General features: G+C 35.6%; 1 protein-coding gene across 2 annotated transcripts in view; it reads left to right on the forward strand.

Moving 5' to 3' along the window:
* The first annotated feature begins 103 nt into the window (after positions 1–103).
* LOC137410054 (dynamin-1-like protein) overlaps positions 104–15,777 on the forward strand; it is a 26,121-nt gene continuing 10,447 nt past the window's right edge. Inside the window, exons 1-9 of one of the 2 annotated variants that reach the window (XM_068095653.1) lie at positions 104–236; positions 5,988–6,136; positions 6,410–6,550; positions 7,263–7,384; positions 8,196–8,445; positions 9,968–10,116; positions 11,111–11,329; positions 13,250–13,462; positions 15,107–15,253. In XM_068095653.1, the coding sequence (XP_067951754.1) occupies positions 6,031–6,136; positions 6,410–6,550; positions 7,263–7,384; positions 8,196–8,445; positions 9,968–10,116; positions 11,111–11,329; positions 13,250–13,462; positions 15,107–15,253 (1,347 nt within the window). In that variant the 5' untranslated portion in view covers positions 104–236; positions 5,988–6,030. Of the gene's footprint in view, positions 237–5,987; positions 6,137–6,402; positions 6,551–7,262; positions 7,385–8,195; positions 8,446–9,967; positions 10,117–11,110; positions 11,330–13,249; positions 13,463–15,106; positions 15,254–15,777 lie in introns of both variants that reach the window. The other variant, XM_068095651.1, reaches the window with a different exon arrangement.

Consider the following 15,777-nt stretch of genomic DNA (forward strand, 5'->3'; position numbering starts at 1 on the left):
AATCCTATAGAACATCGTAAAATATCGGAATAATCTCATTAGATATTTTTTAACACCGGCCCACCGGAAACTTACAATAGCGATCGCATTTAACCAAGAATATACTGTACATAAAAGACTACAAATAATTTTGCATATTGTTGTTTCATACATTGTCCTGATTATTTAAGAACCTTATTGTGTTTATATACTGACACGTATTAGATTATTGAACTAGTTTGTTTCAGCAAATAGTTGTAAGTGTTTGCTTTAATTTTTACAAAGTACTAAATTTTATTTAACAGCGATGTACGTTTGTACACATTTTTGAGTTGCTATGAAATGTATTATCTAGCATTTCATTAAATGCTTGCGTTATGATTTTACTCAAAAGATTTTTCGTAACAATTTGTATTGTTCATCGCTTAATGCTGGGTGTGCATCTGTATGACTCCTGTTCGGTAACCCTGCTTAGGTGGTGCATTCACGATTCTAGGTTTCGCATATCGTGATCTATTTACCTGTAACCAAAATTTTATTGCTCAGAAATTTATTCTCGATGAAGAACTGACACAAGAACGAACATTTGATGCAGCGAAAATTACGCTTTGCACCAGCATGTAATTATTTAAGTTTGTTTAGGTCTAGGTCTAGGTAAAACTCGAGCCTTTAGACCCCGCTCGCGGGTAAAAGAAGGCCTTCAAAATGTCTGTCAAAAGTTCGATAAAATTTCATGGCTTTCCTCGCAGGTTGCGGGAAGTCCTGGGCATAAAACTATATTGATAAAAACTCGAATTTGACTCAATGGCGGGGGGTTCCCCGTTAGTTGTTGACCTTGTATTATGATCATGAATTGTATCTTGTAAATGCTTAAAACTATCAATAAAAGAACTGTGCTTGCCATTTGTTAAAATCTCTAGCATCAATGTCATGCGAGCATTCTTACGCCTTGCCTCCAACAGCTCTAGATCTAAAAACTGCCTTGCTTCCGTAACACTCTGTTTTCCCCTCAAATCTGAAATAAAACGCACAGCCCTTCGCTGCACATTCTCCAACGATGTTATCTGCCTAACTAAATGAGGGTCCCATACCTCACCTGCATATTCCATTATAGGTCTACACAAGGTGAGGTATGCAACCCTCTTCACCTTTCTGGGGGCCTTAAAAAGCACATGCCTCATCATACCCAACCTCTGAGAAGCCTTTGCCGTCACCGAATCAATCTGCAAGTCCCAACTAAAATCACTAGTAATTTCAACTCCAAGATATTTAAAAGCTGATACATTCTCTAACGCTATTCCTCCTAAAAAATAATCCACAGAACTATCAAGACCGTTCTTACCAAACCTGACTATTTGACACTTATCAGTGTTAAACACCATACCCCAATGCTCAGCCCACCTTTCCAACAAAAACAAATCTTCCTGGAATTTTTGGGAACTATCTAAGCTGTTAACCGGGCAATAAAGAAGGGCATCGTCCGCAAAAAGTCTTATTGTCGATGTCTTTATAATGCTACAAATGTCATTAATGTAAACTAGAAAAAGAGAGGGCCCCAGCACGGAACCCTGAGGAACACCAGAAGTTACTGCAAGAGAACCAGACGCTGCTCCCTCTACAACCACTCTCTGCATTCGGTCTGCTAAAAAATGTGCTATCCATCTAACTACTGCTGAGTCAATACCAATAAATAACAGCTTTTCAATTAAGAGACCGTGAGGTACTCGATCGAAAGCTTTCGAAAAATCCAACACTGCAGCGTGTACCGAGTCATTTCCATCCACCATTTTCATAATGTCATCTACTGTTGTGACAAGTTGGGTAGTGCATGAGAGACCCTGTCTAAATCCATGTTGGTTTGGGTTGAGCGTTACATTAAGATGCTGATTAATATTGCTTAGTACTATATGTTCTAAAAGTTTGCATGCAATACATGTAAGTGAAACTGGTCTAAAATTACTGGGGCTGTCTCTCGAGCCTTTTTTAAAAATTGGTACTACGTTTGCCGCCTTCCAGATATCAGGTAGCTGGCCAGTATTAAGAGAATGTTGAAAGATAAGAGCTAAAATCTGACTAGTGACCACCACATCAAGACTGAGGTCCTCTTTCCTCAGCTGGTCAGGGCCTGGGGCCTTTCCGGTCTTCAGACCAATTAACAATTTCCTCACCCCCTCACTAGTAATTGTAATCGGACAGTTCCCTTCAGCCCAAAGCGGCTCTGAGTATGAACTGCTCCTAGAAAAAACACTTTGAAAATACTTGTTAAAAATCTCTGAAGTCTCAAAAGCTGATTTACCCTTAAAAATAACAGAGCCATGGCAGCTCTTCCCACTTTTCCTTCTATAAAATGAATAGAAAGGCTTGCTATCTCCCAAACTCAGTGGTTTGAATAATATTCTATCATAGTGGTCATATTCCATTTTCCTAAAGAGCTTTTTGTTTTGGCGCCTAGCCTGTTTGTACTGTTGTAGGTCTGTGTCCAGGCCACTTTTCTTGAATTTATCATACAATTTTCTTTGCGATCTTACACATTTCCTGGCAGAATCATTAAACCATACGGGCTCGTCTTTGTTTCTGATCTTTTTTGTGCATTTAGGTACATAGTTACTGACTGCTTCTTTCAAGTCAGTTTCAAAGATTTGCCATGTTGTGTTTATGTTTTCTTCATTTTGAATAGCGTTTGACACTTTAGAAAGTGTTTTCTCTAGAGCCAGAGTGATAGCTTCAAAATTTGCCTTAGCGTATATTTTAAAAGAATCATTATGCTTACTATTTGGCCTAAATTCCCTGATTTTTATATTTATGCCTACCATGTAATGGTCACTTAGTCCAGGATTGATCACATTCAAATCTGTAAAAAGGCTGTCATTATTAGTAAGGATTAGGTCGAGTGTATTGCCAAGTTGGTGTGTAGGCTCAGTCACGAGTTGGGTCAGGTGATGGGATAGCAGACTGCTCAAAAAAGATTTGTGAAGTGTTTTGTTGTGAGATCCAGAACGAACTTGACCTATAATCCAGTCTATGTCAGGCAAGTTAAAATCACCTGAAACAAATATAGTAGATTTAGGAAATCCTGACACTACTTGTCCCAGTAGATCGTCAAGTGGATCAATTGTTTGTCTGATAAAAGACGGTGGGATGTAAAGGCACAAAATTATCAAATCTAGGCCACGATCAACGCATTCTATTTTTACACAAACCACTTCTATTGGAAAATATGTACCCTCTAAGTGGATCTGGTGGTGATTAATACATGGTGAAAGGGCAATCATAACCCCTCCGCCATGGCAATCTCGATCACATCTATAAATACACTTTTGCGATGAGCTCAAAATCATTTCATTATTGAAAGACGAATCAATATGTGTCTCTGTAATGCATAGTATATCATATTCCGATGCTAAAACTTCTATTTCATTCAGTTTACCCTTCACTGACCTTGCGTTTGCTAAAAGAAGGCTTATTGGTCTACTTTCACTATTTTTTTTTTGATTATTTTGTAACGATTTGTAGAATTTTCTGCTCTGATTTTCTTTAACGTCTGGTATAACTGAAAATCCTCCTCTCTTTCCTCTTTCGACATATCTAGCTTTGCAAAAATACCCCCCTTCTTAAAGCTGTTGATTCTTCTCACTATTTCCCATTTGTCTTCCTTAGACTCTGTGCATATTTTGATAGGTCTTGGTTTCTTATCTTTCAAGTCAGATTCTTCACTTATCCTACCTAGCCTATACATGTTCTTCTTTTCAATTACTTTTGAGAGATGACATTCTGAAAAGAGCTTGTTTATTTCTTCAACAGTTTCCTGTTTGGTGTTGAACTCTTGGAGTCCAAAAAGAATCAGGTTTTTGTCTCTAGCTTCTTTTTGTTCGTTTTCATTTTTCACAAGTGTTTGTTTTGCAGCACTAACAAGAACTTTTGTGTTCTTTTCGATATCTTGTACTGCTGCTGCATATGTTTTTTTTATAGCCTCAACTTGAGGTTCAAGACTACCAATAACCAAGGACTTGATTTCATCCAAACTTTTCTCGATATTATCTAGCTGGGGATTACTTTGAACAAAAACTTCTCCCTTGCTGCATACCTTACAGGCCCACTTGGCACCTTTAGGCTCCAGCCTCGACAGCAGCTCAGCTTCCTCTTTGCTCAAACTAGCACATCTATAGTGAAACCAAAACTGACAAAAATCGCATTGAATTAAATTATCTACTTCATCTTTCAGTTTGTTTTTACATTTACCACACTGACTATCCAACTGAATCAAACCACTGCCTCTGGAAGTCTTAGCCTTAACCATTCTATCACTGAGATTTAATAAAACAAAATTAAAAATCAGGACTTTAAAATAAAACAAAGAGTTGTCCCACTCAGTGTCTACCACTAGTCACAGCAGTGCCTGAAGCGGCCAAGCTGCCTTCCTGCTAACTTCAAAACAATATAAAAGTGATATGGTAGTATAAAATATGTATAAAAAGGGGTAAGAAAGTAATAAAAGGGATAAATATTCATAAAAGTTGAAGAAAAATTTGTAAAATCTGAGAAGCTCTTAATAGCACGTCCTCTCAGGTCAAGGTCCGTTGTACGCTTAATGTTTCACTCAAAGCATTTGTAGCTTGTATGTTGTTCTATATTTTTGCCAAACTAAAATGTGTCTTGTAGAATACTCAGTCAGACTTTTATAGCATACCTAACATTACAGCCCGGCAAGGACTAGGTTCACAGTTTTATGCTTGATTGTCTAATACTCATGGTTAAAATTGTATTTGAGGTTCTTAGCCCGTGATAACTGCTTGGAGTGCTGCTGGCTGTTTTCTTTTGGTTGTTATGATTCAACTAGAATGAACATCAATTAGAATGAGCTGTAATCTTGCATTGATAGCACCCTAAAATGAATGACAGCAATTAAAAATAATTACAGCGCGAAGTTGTTTCAGTTTTTCATTTATTTTTGCTTTGTCCATAGTAATTTTAGGTCTATCTCTAGTATTTTTATGTCTGAAATATAAGCTTTGTAGAAATTTTGTAAACTTGTGGTGAGCATACTTGTGCCAGTTTAGGTGTAAACATACAACTTTTGTAATATATACATAAAATAAACGTATTTTAATGCCAATGGAACAGCAAAAACACTGTATTGATGAATAATAGGATAATTTTTGGATTGAGTGTCATAAAAAGTATTTTTTGCATAGAGAGAACATTAACCATGAATGGTAACCAACTGTGTGTATTGATGGGAACTAAACCATGTATTGAGAAAGCTGTGTTAAATGGATGTTTTGCAAGGTCTTTTCAAATCCATTCTAAGTAGAGCTGAAATTTATTCTTCTATTACTCATGTATATTTCTATAACCATTGGCAAGAGCTAGCATTAATAGCAAGCAACTTGAGCTGACTTGAGGCTTCAATTAATCATGGTGATGGTATTTATGTGACAGAAGTATTTGCTTGTAATTTTCATACATTGCATGTTAGTAATTTTCGTAAATTTGTATTGTGCTTTATCAGGCATACCGGTGCTTGCCTGGAATTCAGTGCATCATTATATATAGTTCTCAAAGTATGTGGATATGTGTGTATGTGTGTCCCTCCATCTATCGCTATAATTTACTCGCTTTCTGGAATTTTCCATTGGCAATGTGCCAGGCTAATAGTGGTAGGTGAGCAAGTGGTAGGCAACTCTCATCAATTCTCATTGTTTATAAGCTAATTTTTAATACCATTTTATATTGGCAATGTGCCAGGCTAATAGCAAGTGGTAGGCAACTCTCATCACTTCTCATTGTTTATAAGCTGATTTTTAATACCCGGGCAATGCCGAGAGGCACGGCTAGTCATAATCTATAGCTTATGTTTTAAAAACATACGGAGGAAGATGTTTGGTAGAATGTATTGTTATGCTGCTGTAAGCAAAACATAGCTATAGGTAAAATTAAATCTTCATGAAGCACAGAAAAGCTATCAAATATTGAAAGAGGGTTTCTAAATACCAATATTCAAACTGTAGGGGAAGTACTATCGAACAAGTTTCATCAATTAGTCTTCCTGCGATGGAGGCTTTGATCCCTGTCATTAACAAACTGCAGGATGTTTTTAATTCAGTTGGGACAGAGGCTATTCAGCTTCCACAAATTGTAGTTGTTGGTGCACAGGTATGTTCATCTATCATCTCAAATTCCATTTATCTCTTACTGCTAACAAGATGGAATAATGAATTCGAATCTTACAATATTTTGTTTGCTATTAGATAAATACAATTCGAAAGTTTTGTTGAACATTGAGATTTGATATATAACAATTTCATCACTCCTATCTCAAACATTGAAGCATCTGCCTGTCTCAAGCATTGAGGCACTTGTTCTTGCTATGGGACAATTGTGACAGTTATAAATGTATTTCAATACAGTAGCTTTTACTTTTAGAGCTCAGGGAAAAGCTCAGTGTTGGAAAGTATTGTTGGGCGAGATTTTCTACCTCGAGGAACAGGTATTGTTACGAGACGACCTCTCATCTTGCAGCTTGTCCATGTACACAAAGATGACTCGGAAAGTAGAATACAACCCGATGGAAGTATGTGCTATTTCTACTCAAGCTTATATGTGTACTAACCGAATGCTTGGCGTTGCACGGGTAGTAAAACAAGTACCCAATGAATTTCAATAACTTACCATGTAAGCTAATAGTCTAAATTTTTACTTGAACTATAGCTAGCTTTCAAAATAATTGTTATGTTATGCATAACGGTCAACTGTGCTAGTTAATAACCCCAAGACTTTAGGTGTTAGTATTTTAACCAATGTAACTAATGTAATCGCAATCATTCATTGGTATGAGTTGAAAGGTCGTAGTGTAGTGGGTTGAATTGCTGGTCTTCAGACCTGGAGGTATAGAGATCAAATCCTCTGTGAAGCAGATCATTCATTGTGAGAGTTAAATAACTATACCTGGACACAGGGCAAACCAGCAAATAGATTAACACTGAGATATACATGTATATAAATATATGTTTCATTCCAATTCCCTTCGGGATGGAGTGGCTACTGGCACTTGAGTCTCTTTCCCCAGACGAGGATTTTTATTACTCCCCTCAAAATATTTGTCGTTCTGATCACATTACTTGGAACTGTAAAAATCTTGAGTAGAGTACATATTTTTTAGGAATATTCTTTTATTATTACGAAACTTGTAGCTGTAAAACTCAATTTGTCACAACTTTCTGTTTAGCTTTTAATGTTGCTATGTTTTGACATGCATGCTAAAAATATTTGCATAAAATTAATAGGTAGGGTTGAAGCAGAGGAATGGGGAAAGTTTCTGCACACCAAGAATAAGATTTATACAGATTTTGAGGAGATTCGCCAAGAAATAGCAAATGAGACAGATAGACTGTCTGGCACAAATAAGGTGAGTAGGCAGTGTTTACTAACTGATGAATACATCTACAGGGTACAGCATGAAACCCTTCTATTCTATGTATGCACAGTAATTGTTATTTATTTTGCATATTTCTTTTCTAATTATTTTGGGATACAAATGAAAATATTATGTACACTTGTTATATATACCAACATGTACACTTGCTATATATACCAACATGTACACTTGTTATATATACCAACATGTACACTTGTTATTTATACCAACATTTTTTGACATCCTTCCCTATTGCTGTTCAGGTAAGATGTTTTTTGTTGACAACAAGCTTTAGATTTTGCATGCATCTTAACGCAATTGTTGGCCTAACCATTAAGTTGTGGATTTCATCCAAAGATTCTATGCAACTCTCATCTAGGATTAGTCAAGAGTATTCTGCTCTAGGCCGGCCCCTCATAACATGATTTTCTTCAATCGCTTGGATCAGACAGCTATTGCATCATTGTTTATCACTTGAATATATTACCCAGACCTTTAGATTGTTCATATCGTCTAATATATTTTATTGTAGCCTATATTTAGTATATATTTGAATTATTTTGTTTTTTAATTGAGTAATGTTAGAAAAATGCAAATATACGCAAACGGATTTTGAGAGTGAACCAACCTTCTTCCACTGAAATAATGGACAGTTTTAGAAACGACATATGATCTTGACCTTAAATGGTTACTAAGGCTCTTCAAGCCTCAAATTCAAAAGATACTAAAATTGCATCAAGTATAATATTTTTTTGGATATTTTTCCCAGAAGATCAAATCTAGCCTTGTTTATGTTATGCAGGGAATTTGCCATGATCACATTAGTTTGAAGATTTATTCTCCTCATGTGCTCAACCTGACTCTAGTCGATTTGCCTGGTATGACCAAAGTTCCAGTCGGTGACCAGCCAGCTGACATTGAAACACAGATCAAAGACATGATTATAAGCTATATAGCCAATCCAAATTCTATAATATTAGCTGTAAGCGCTGCCAATACTGATATAGCTACATCGGAATCTCTCAAACTTGCCCGTGATTGTGATCCAGAAGGTTAGTCAAATGTAATGTCTCCTCTTTTTTATATACACTAGACATTCCTTTAAAGGTTGACTTGTAATAAAATTCACATTACAGTTATTCGATATGAAAAGATTCACCATGTCTTACTCTGTTGTGTTGTAGGTGCAAAATATGTGGGAATGTGATTACAAGCTCTTAAAAGCTAAAAAACGAACAGTTAATCGCAGCCAAAACGGCTCAAATGGGACGTACTTGTTACAGGATGGTTTCGGTTTACACTTTCATGCAATCTCATTCGTCAAAATATTTTCACAAATATACTTCACGCATGCAATAAAACCATGTCTATTGTTCTTACGCGTCTGTTTTATCGTCATTGTAATGCTGTCACTATTAGCACTGGTGTCTTATAACTTACCGTAAAAAATCGTTAAACTTTTCAGCCTTAGCTCGAATGAGTACATATCATTGTCTGATAATCATGACGAGCCTGTTGGTTACCTGTGATAATCGAAAAGTGCTGCAAAACTTATTTTCGATGTATTGGGTCACATGATCAGATTACGACTTGACGATTAGTCCAAGCCGAAACAAAACTGTAAAGTAGCGAGCATTTATATTTGATACGGGTCTTCGGTAAAACCCGAAGTGTTTGTCATAAACTAGTGATACGATAAGTTTTATATTGAGCTTCTTATTGGCCTTTCAATTCATGTGAGGACATCACGTGACAAGACGATAACCAAACTGTAATGAATACGTCAAATAAATAAAGAGATTCCAATCTATGGCGGCTTTTCGTTTTTGAGCTTTTAAGAGCTTGTAATCACATTTCCACGTATTTGGCACCTACAATACAACAGAGTAAGACATGGTGAATCTTTTGATACCAAATAACTGTGATGTGAATTTTGTTGCAAGTCAACCTTTAACGTAAACCTCCTATAACGTAAATTCTACAGAACAAAGAATTTATGTAAAGTTCTTCGCTTCGTACTACTTAATAATTTCATATAACATAGTGTCAAGTCAGTGCATGTTTTCGAATTCAATTGGAATAGTGTCACTTTCTCTCTTGCCGCACTTGGGAGAGAAAGCAATGTATAGGGTTATCTCTATATATACAATGTCTATATATACAATGTACTAGTTCCCTGGCATTCTATTTCGCTGTGAAAGATTGTCAGCTGTACTGATAAAGTACAGAAAATAAGTAGCTGTGCAATTATTCAGAAATATTTACAGGTGATCTATTGGTGCAAACTTTAAGTTTAGATTGATCTTGGAACAAATTAGGCAATTTACATGTGTTTGATTGTTCGTATGCCATAAAATCCCTCTAATGTTATCGGAATGAATTATTTACTTTGTATCTTTATATTCCTGATATTAATTGATTGTATTTAAATATAACTCACTGGAACTTTTTTGTTCATCAAGCTACAGGGTGGACGTAGGAAGAATCCATGATACGCATTGTATTGAATGATGCTCTGACAGAATGACTATGGGCTTGAATCTAATGATTTCTGTTTACAAAATCTTTTCACAGGTCGACGAACTCTGGCTGTAATTACAAAACTTGATCTGATGGATGCCGGCACAGATGCCATGGATGTCTTATGCGGCAGAATCATTCCTGTGAAGCTAGGAATAATTGGTGTTGTGAATAGAAGTCAGGCAGATATTCATGACAACAAGGTAGTGCTTTGTCATGCTGTCTGATGCAAATAATGTCAATATTTATCACAATCGTTTATTGAACTTAGACAGAGTAGTTCAAGGTAGTAAATTACTTATTTGAATGTACAGGTAAAGTACCGGTTGTATACATAAGCTGATGTTGGGGTAGTTGCTACAAAATCAGATTACTTGATGAGTAGTTGTAGATGGTATTGAATGCGGTTAGTGCTAAGCTGAAGGTTACAAACATTGAGATCTATTTCATGATGGCTTCATTGCTCATTAAAATTTTACTGCATGTAGGCCTATAGTTCATACAAGTCGTGGTATATGAATTTACATGATGGGCGTACTAACATGGGCCTAAATAACAACTATCAATTTTGCTATGTTAGTAGTTAGTATTCTATAATTTGGGCTTTCCTCATTTACTTAATAACCCTGATTTAAAATTTCAGAGTAGGTTTGCTATGGTTTTAAAGTCGCGCTTCTTTACTTTACGCATCTGAGCTAGTTGTAAATACACACCTCAAAATGCTGCACACACATTACATTTACAAAACTTCAGTTGTCATTTGTTGCCTTTTGTTTTGGGATAACCTCATTTTTATAGCAAAGATAGTCTTCATTTTGAATAAGCCAATCTTTTAGTTGAGCATAGTGAAAGCCAAATGGCTATTTCAAATTAGTTTCGGATCAGATGACTGCACTACACAACCTCTGAAACATGCTAACCTTGTCTAATTCATAAACTTGAAGAGGCTTTTAAAATAATCGGCTATTTTAACTTTACTTCTACCAGGAGTTCGATTTTTTAAACTTGTATTTAAGTTGTGTTAAGAAACATTTACAACCTGACACCTACTTGTTAGTCACTGACGTACATCCTTCTCTGTAGCACCGCTTAAAAGTTTGTTATCTAAAATTGGCTAGAGTGGTGCTAAAGTCTTGCTTCATAGATGTTATGACTTGTTTTCAGTAGATAAGGTTTGTTTGTGAAAATATTCTTTAGGTAATAGACGATCAACTGAAAGATGAGCACAGTTTTCTTCAAAAGAAATATCCAGCGATCGCTTCTCGGAATGGAACTAAATTCCTTGGGCGAACATTAAATCGCTTACTAATACACCATATCAAAGACTGCCTTCCCGAACTGAAAACTAGGATAAATATTATGACCTCACAATATCAGACTCTTCTCTTGTCCTTTGGAGAGGCCATCGAAGATAGGGTAACAAAATATGATTTTTATTTTTAGCCGAAGGATGGTAAAATTAGTAACATGGCACTAAATGGTTTTAAATTGATTATCTCGTTTGCCATTCTGTGGAAGCCATTTTTCTCGGAGTTAAGTGCATTTGCTAGGTTTGTGGAGTCTTTGAGAGTTCTTATACTTTTGAAGTAAGCTTTGTGTTGACAGCAAACCTCTAAACGATAATGGATCCACAACAGCAAATTAAATTCCTAGTTTAGAATTAAATTATAAAATATCCTGTTTTATAATTAAATGTATTTATAATGTATTTTGTAAAGATTCTGTTGACAATCGTAAAGACTACATTAGCCATTGTTTATCTAGATTCCTATGGTCCGTATTCTGGCTACAATATAATATCACTGAGTTGGTAACTAGTTTTTTTTTACTATTCAAATAACCAAACCAAGCATTACATAGATTCTTAATTTATTGGTCAGGCTTAAAGACAAGTTCAGTTTGGACACCATTTAAATCACGTTTGAATTATCTTGCTGTCGATGTCTTTTGGAAGTTGTGTTCACATACACGCATACTAGGCTTCCCTTGCAATTGTTTAGTTTTCATACTCATTTAGACTCTGTTCCTAACTACAGGTTCAGTGCAAAATTTTTGGAATCGGTCTCTTCTGTTTGCGACCAAAACTTCCATTTACATTTGGTTAGGCTTTTCTAGTGGAACTGATCACCCCAGCTCTAAGATATAGCGTACAAACACATTAGAGAGTTTTTACCAGTGTTTTTGCCTGGAGTGCGTGCTCTCAACATAGTGAGAACATGCTCAAAACACTCGTGTAGGTTGTCGGCGAGGCAGATAAACCTATATTCATTGGTAACCAATCAGGCAGAGCTTTGTCAATCTACTTTAACACACATGCATTAGTAAAAAATACATATAAAATTATTTTGCTTATTGCCTTGCACCATATTTTAAAAAAATGAGTAAAAAGTATGAAATAAAGAATTAAATGGCTGATTAAAAGATCGAGTAGTAACAGATTACAAATTGATGTAACAAATAAATATTTTAGTTTCAGTTATTTTTTATCAATTTTTAATATTGTTGTAAAGCAAAACGTAGCGATTTGCTATTGTCTAGCTTTAGTGTTTCAACAAACCATAGTTGCTAAATTTTACAGAAATATTTTCATAGATTAACTAACCAGTGAGTTAAATGCTTAGTGAGTTTTACGTCAATGTCCATTTGCTGAAATTAGATCGCGCTTAGGTGAGCGAAACTCCATCATGCCTACCTAGATGATATCACCTTCAAAAATGCTCAGAACTCTTCAGTTTATTTGTACCTATAATGACAGAGAGGCTTTTTAAGCTATTCCTGTGACATCACTATTAATTTGTCCGATTTTTTGTTGATTGTGTAATGTTTACATAATCGGTATAATGTTGGTAGGCGATAACGAGTAAGAAAAATTAAATTGCTAAAATGTCAGTAACTGATTATAAATATATCTTGAAGCATTTTGAATGAGTGTAAAATATTTTAATTTAGCAAGTTCAATATAACTCTGTCCTATTTGATGCTGTCAAGGTTTGAGTTGACTAAGTTGGCGGGAATGTTTGACCAAGCTTAACATCCTCGTTTGAGTACTTCTATTATTCATAAACTATCAGTTTTGTTTTCTCAATTTCCAATCAGAATTGAATACGAATGACGTTTAGTGTGTAGCAGGCTTGATGAATATGTATATCACATGTTAGCACTTACTAGCGCACCCATTAATGAGAACGAATATATCAATACAAATAGTATTCTCTTGGACTGTTGCTACTACATGTATGTACAGTATATACGTATGTTTGTATGTACTACATGTATGTATACTACATGTATGCTACAACATGTACTGTATGTACAGTGGGTTGTACTTGTTTTTAGAATCAACTACTGCTTCAAGTCGTCACAAGATTTGCTACTGCGTACTGCAATACTATAGAAGGAACTGCAAAAAACATTGAAACGTCTGAGTTGTGTGGTGGCGCAAGAATATGCTACATATTCCATGAGACATTCGGCAAAGTTCTGGACTCTATAGATCCTCTTGGTAACCTAACGCAGCTGGATATACTCACGGCTATTAGAAACGCAACGGTTAGTTTTCTAGTGTATCTGATCACAGCGCTGATGGTTTTTATTTCTGTATGAAGGTTTGTAGATTTACAATATTGCATTGGCTTGTAGCTGTGGGTTTGATGAAGACTCAATAATACATTGTTAGACAATTACATGCAAATTTGACATCGTAGAACAGTTAGAGAGATGGGCCTTACAAATCTTAAAGGTTGACTTACAACAAAATTCACATTACAGTTATTTGGTATCAAAAGACTCACCATGTCTTACTCTGCTGTGTTGTAGGTGCAAAATATGTGGAAATGTGATTACAAGCTCTTAAAAGCTCAAAAACGAACAGTTAATCGCTGCCATCACGAAACTGCCGTAGAGTGATTAAGTTTTTTTTATTAGAATCTTTTTCCAAAACGGCTCAAATGGGACGTAGTTGAACGAGATGGCTTCTGTTTACACTCTCATGCAACCTCATTCGTCGAAATATTCTCACAAATATACTTCACGCATTCTTAACTAGAGTACTGCTGCTGGCAAGCCTGTTGCACTTGGGTTATTAAAAGCTATTTCTTGCCTCGGCTGTTCACTCAGTTGTAGTATATTGCCCTTTTCTGTATGAGTACATCTCAGCATGTCAAAATGCCTTTCCATCTACTATTCACGACCGTTAGTTAGCACTTCCATCAGATTCATCATAATTGGAGTTCGTTATCTTATTAATTTATAATAATAAAAAAAAAACGCGATTGTTAATTATGAATTGCATTAGCTAAACTATCTGCAAACAAATTTCTTTCTTTCATCAATCGCAATTGCCACATCACCTATGGCCATTCGGTCTAAGGCTATGAATGCCTCGCGCAGGCTCACACTGCTGTTGGCTTCTACTTTTTGTGGCTGTTATTGATTCATGAATGTCTACTAACCAAAGGATCGCCCTCTCTGCCATGATTTCAATGTTTATAAACATTGTTCATCGGCTTCTCTAATCATGAAAATGTCAGTAGTTTTGTAATAATTGCATTGAATTACTACTAGTAGACATCAAAAAATAGACAATCTGGAAGTACCATTAATCAGGAGAAACTTTGGATAAGGTTTCTTAAATTCCTTCCGTCTGAGAATAGGCTCAACATATGATTCATTTGCGTAAAATCAGGATAGATGAAATAATGGTTTGTAGTACAGCAAGGAATGAAGATGAATCCACAAGCTATTTGCTATAGCTGAAAATTAAATTTATAATTTTAATTTGTAGTTTTTTATTTGGCTTGTGCATTTATAATTTCAAAAAAGTCCTTGGGTCACACCTTCTAGCTGACAGTCAGTATTAGCCAGCTTTGTTAGCACACAGAAAGGTCAGTGGGTCGGGGAAAGCCTGTTTCACTTATATGGTGTATCCTCAAATCTCTGGAAGCCTGTTGTTTGTATTCTTAGTTGATTTGTCTCAAGTAGGGTAGACGAATCCTCACAACATTTATAAGTTGGGTTTCAATTGTTGACCAATTTTATTCATGCTTGATTTCGTGCTTTATATTCTATTATTTTGTATTATTGCTGGATCAGATTTATATCATTTACCTCCACCACTTTGTTCATTTTGTATTTTTTCAAAAGCTAATTATCTTCCTGTCATATGGTTGGATTTGTTGTATGTGTGATCTCTAGGGGCCGAGGCCAGCATTGTTTGTTCCGGAAGTGTCTTTTGAGCTGCTCGTGAAACGACAGATAAAAAGGCTTGAAGAACCAGCACTGCGATGTGTAGAACTTGTTCATGAGGAGATGCAGCGAATCATACAGCATTGTGGCACTCAGGTAGTTTGTCGTCTATAACATGTTTTCATTTATCTTTCTTTGCTGCCGGTGACTGTGTGATCATCTCAGTTAAGTTTCGCTCTAGCCCTGATTTCAGCACACTAACATGGCAATAGCTCTTTGGAAATTCTACATTAAAGTTTTGAATAAGTGCTTGATATATTTTTACAACGTACTTTCTCATTAAATTCATCTTAGTATTGTGCTGATTACTACATAAAAATACTATTTATAATAATATGTCGTTTTGATCACAATTGCTAGTTGATGAATCCCCTCTAATTATTCAAGGAATGAATACTCTACATTCAGTTTTTTATATGTCTTTGTTGGTCTTAATTATGGTTTGAATTACTTTCACAGAGTAATAACCCCAAATCTCACATATGCCAACCGTATTCATATGGGTCGCGGTCACAGAAACCATGGTTAAGTCGCAAATCACGAAGTTGAGTTATTCGACTTTAAAGTTCCACTAACTGAATTTATAATTTTAGTAAGGATTTTGATAACACATGCTTCTG

Source organism: Watersipora subatra, chromosome 1, assembly GCF_963576615.1.
Source record: "Watersipora subatra chromosome 1, tzWatSuba1.1, whole genome shotgun sequence".
Lineage (NCBI taxonomy): Eukaryota > Metazoa > Bryozoa > Gymnolaemata > Cheilostomatida > Watersiporidae > Watersipora > Watersipora subatra.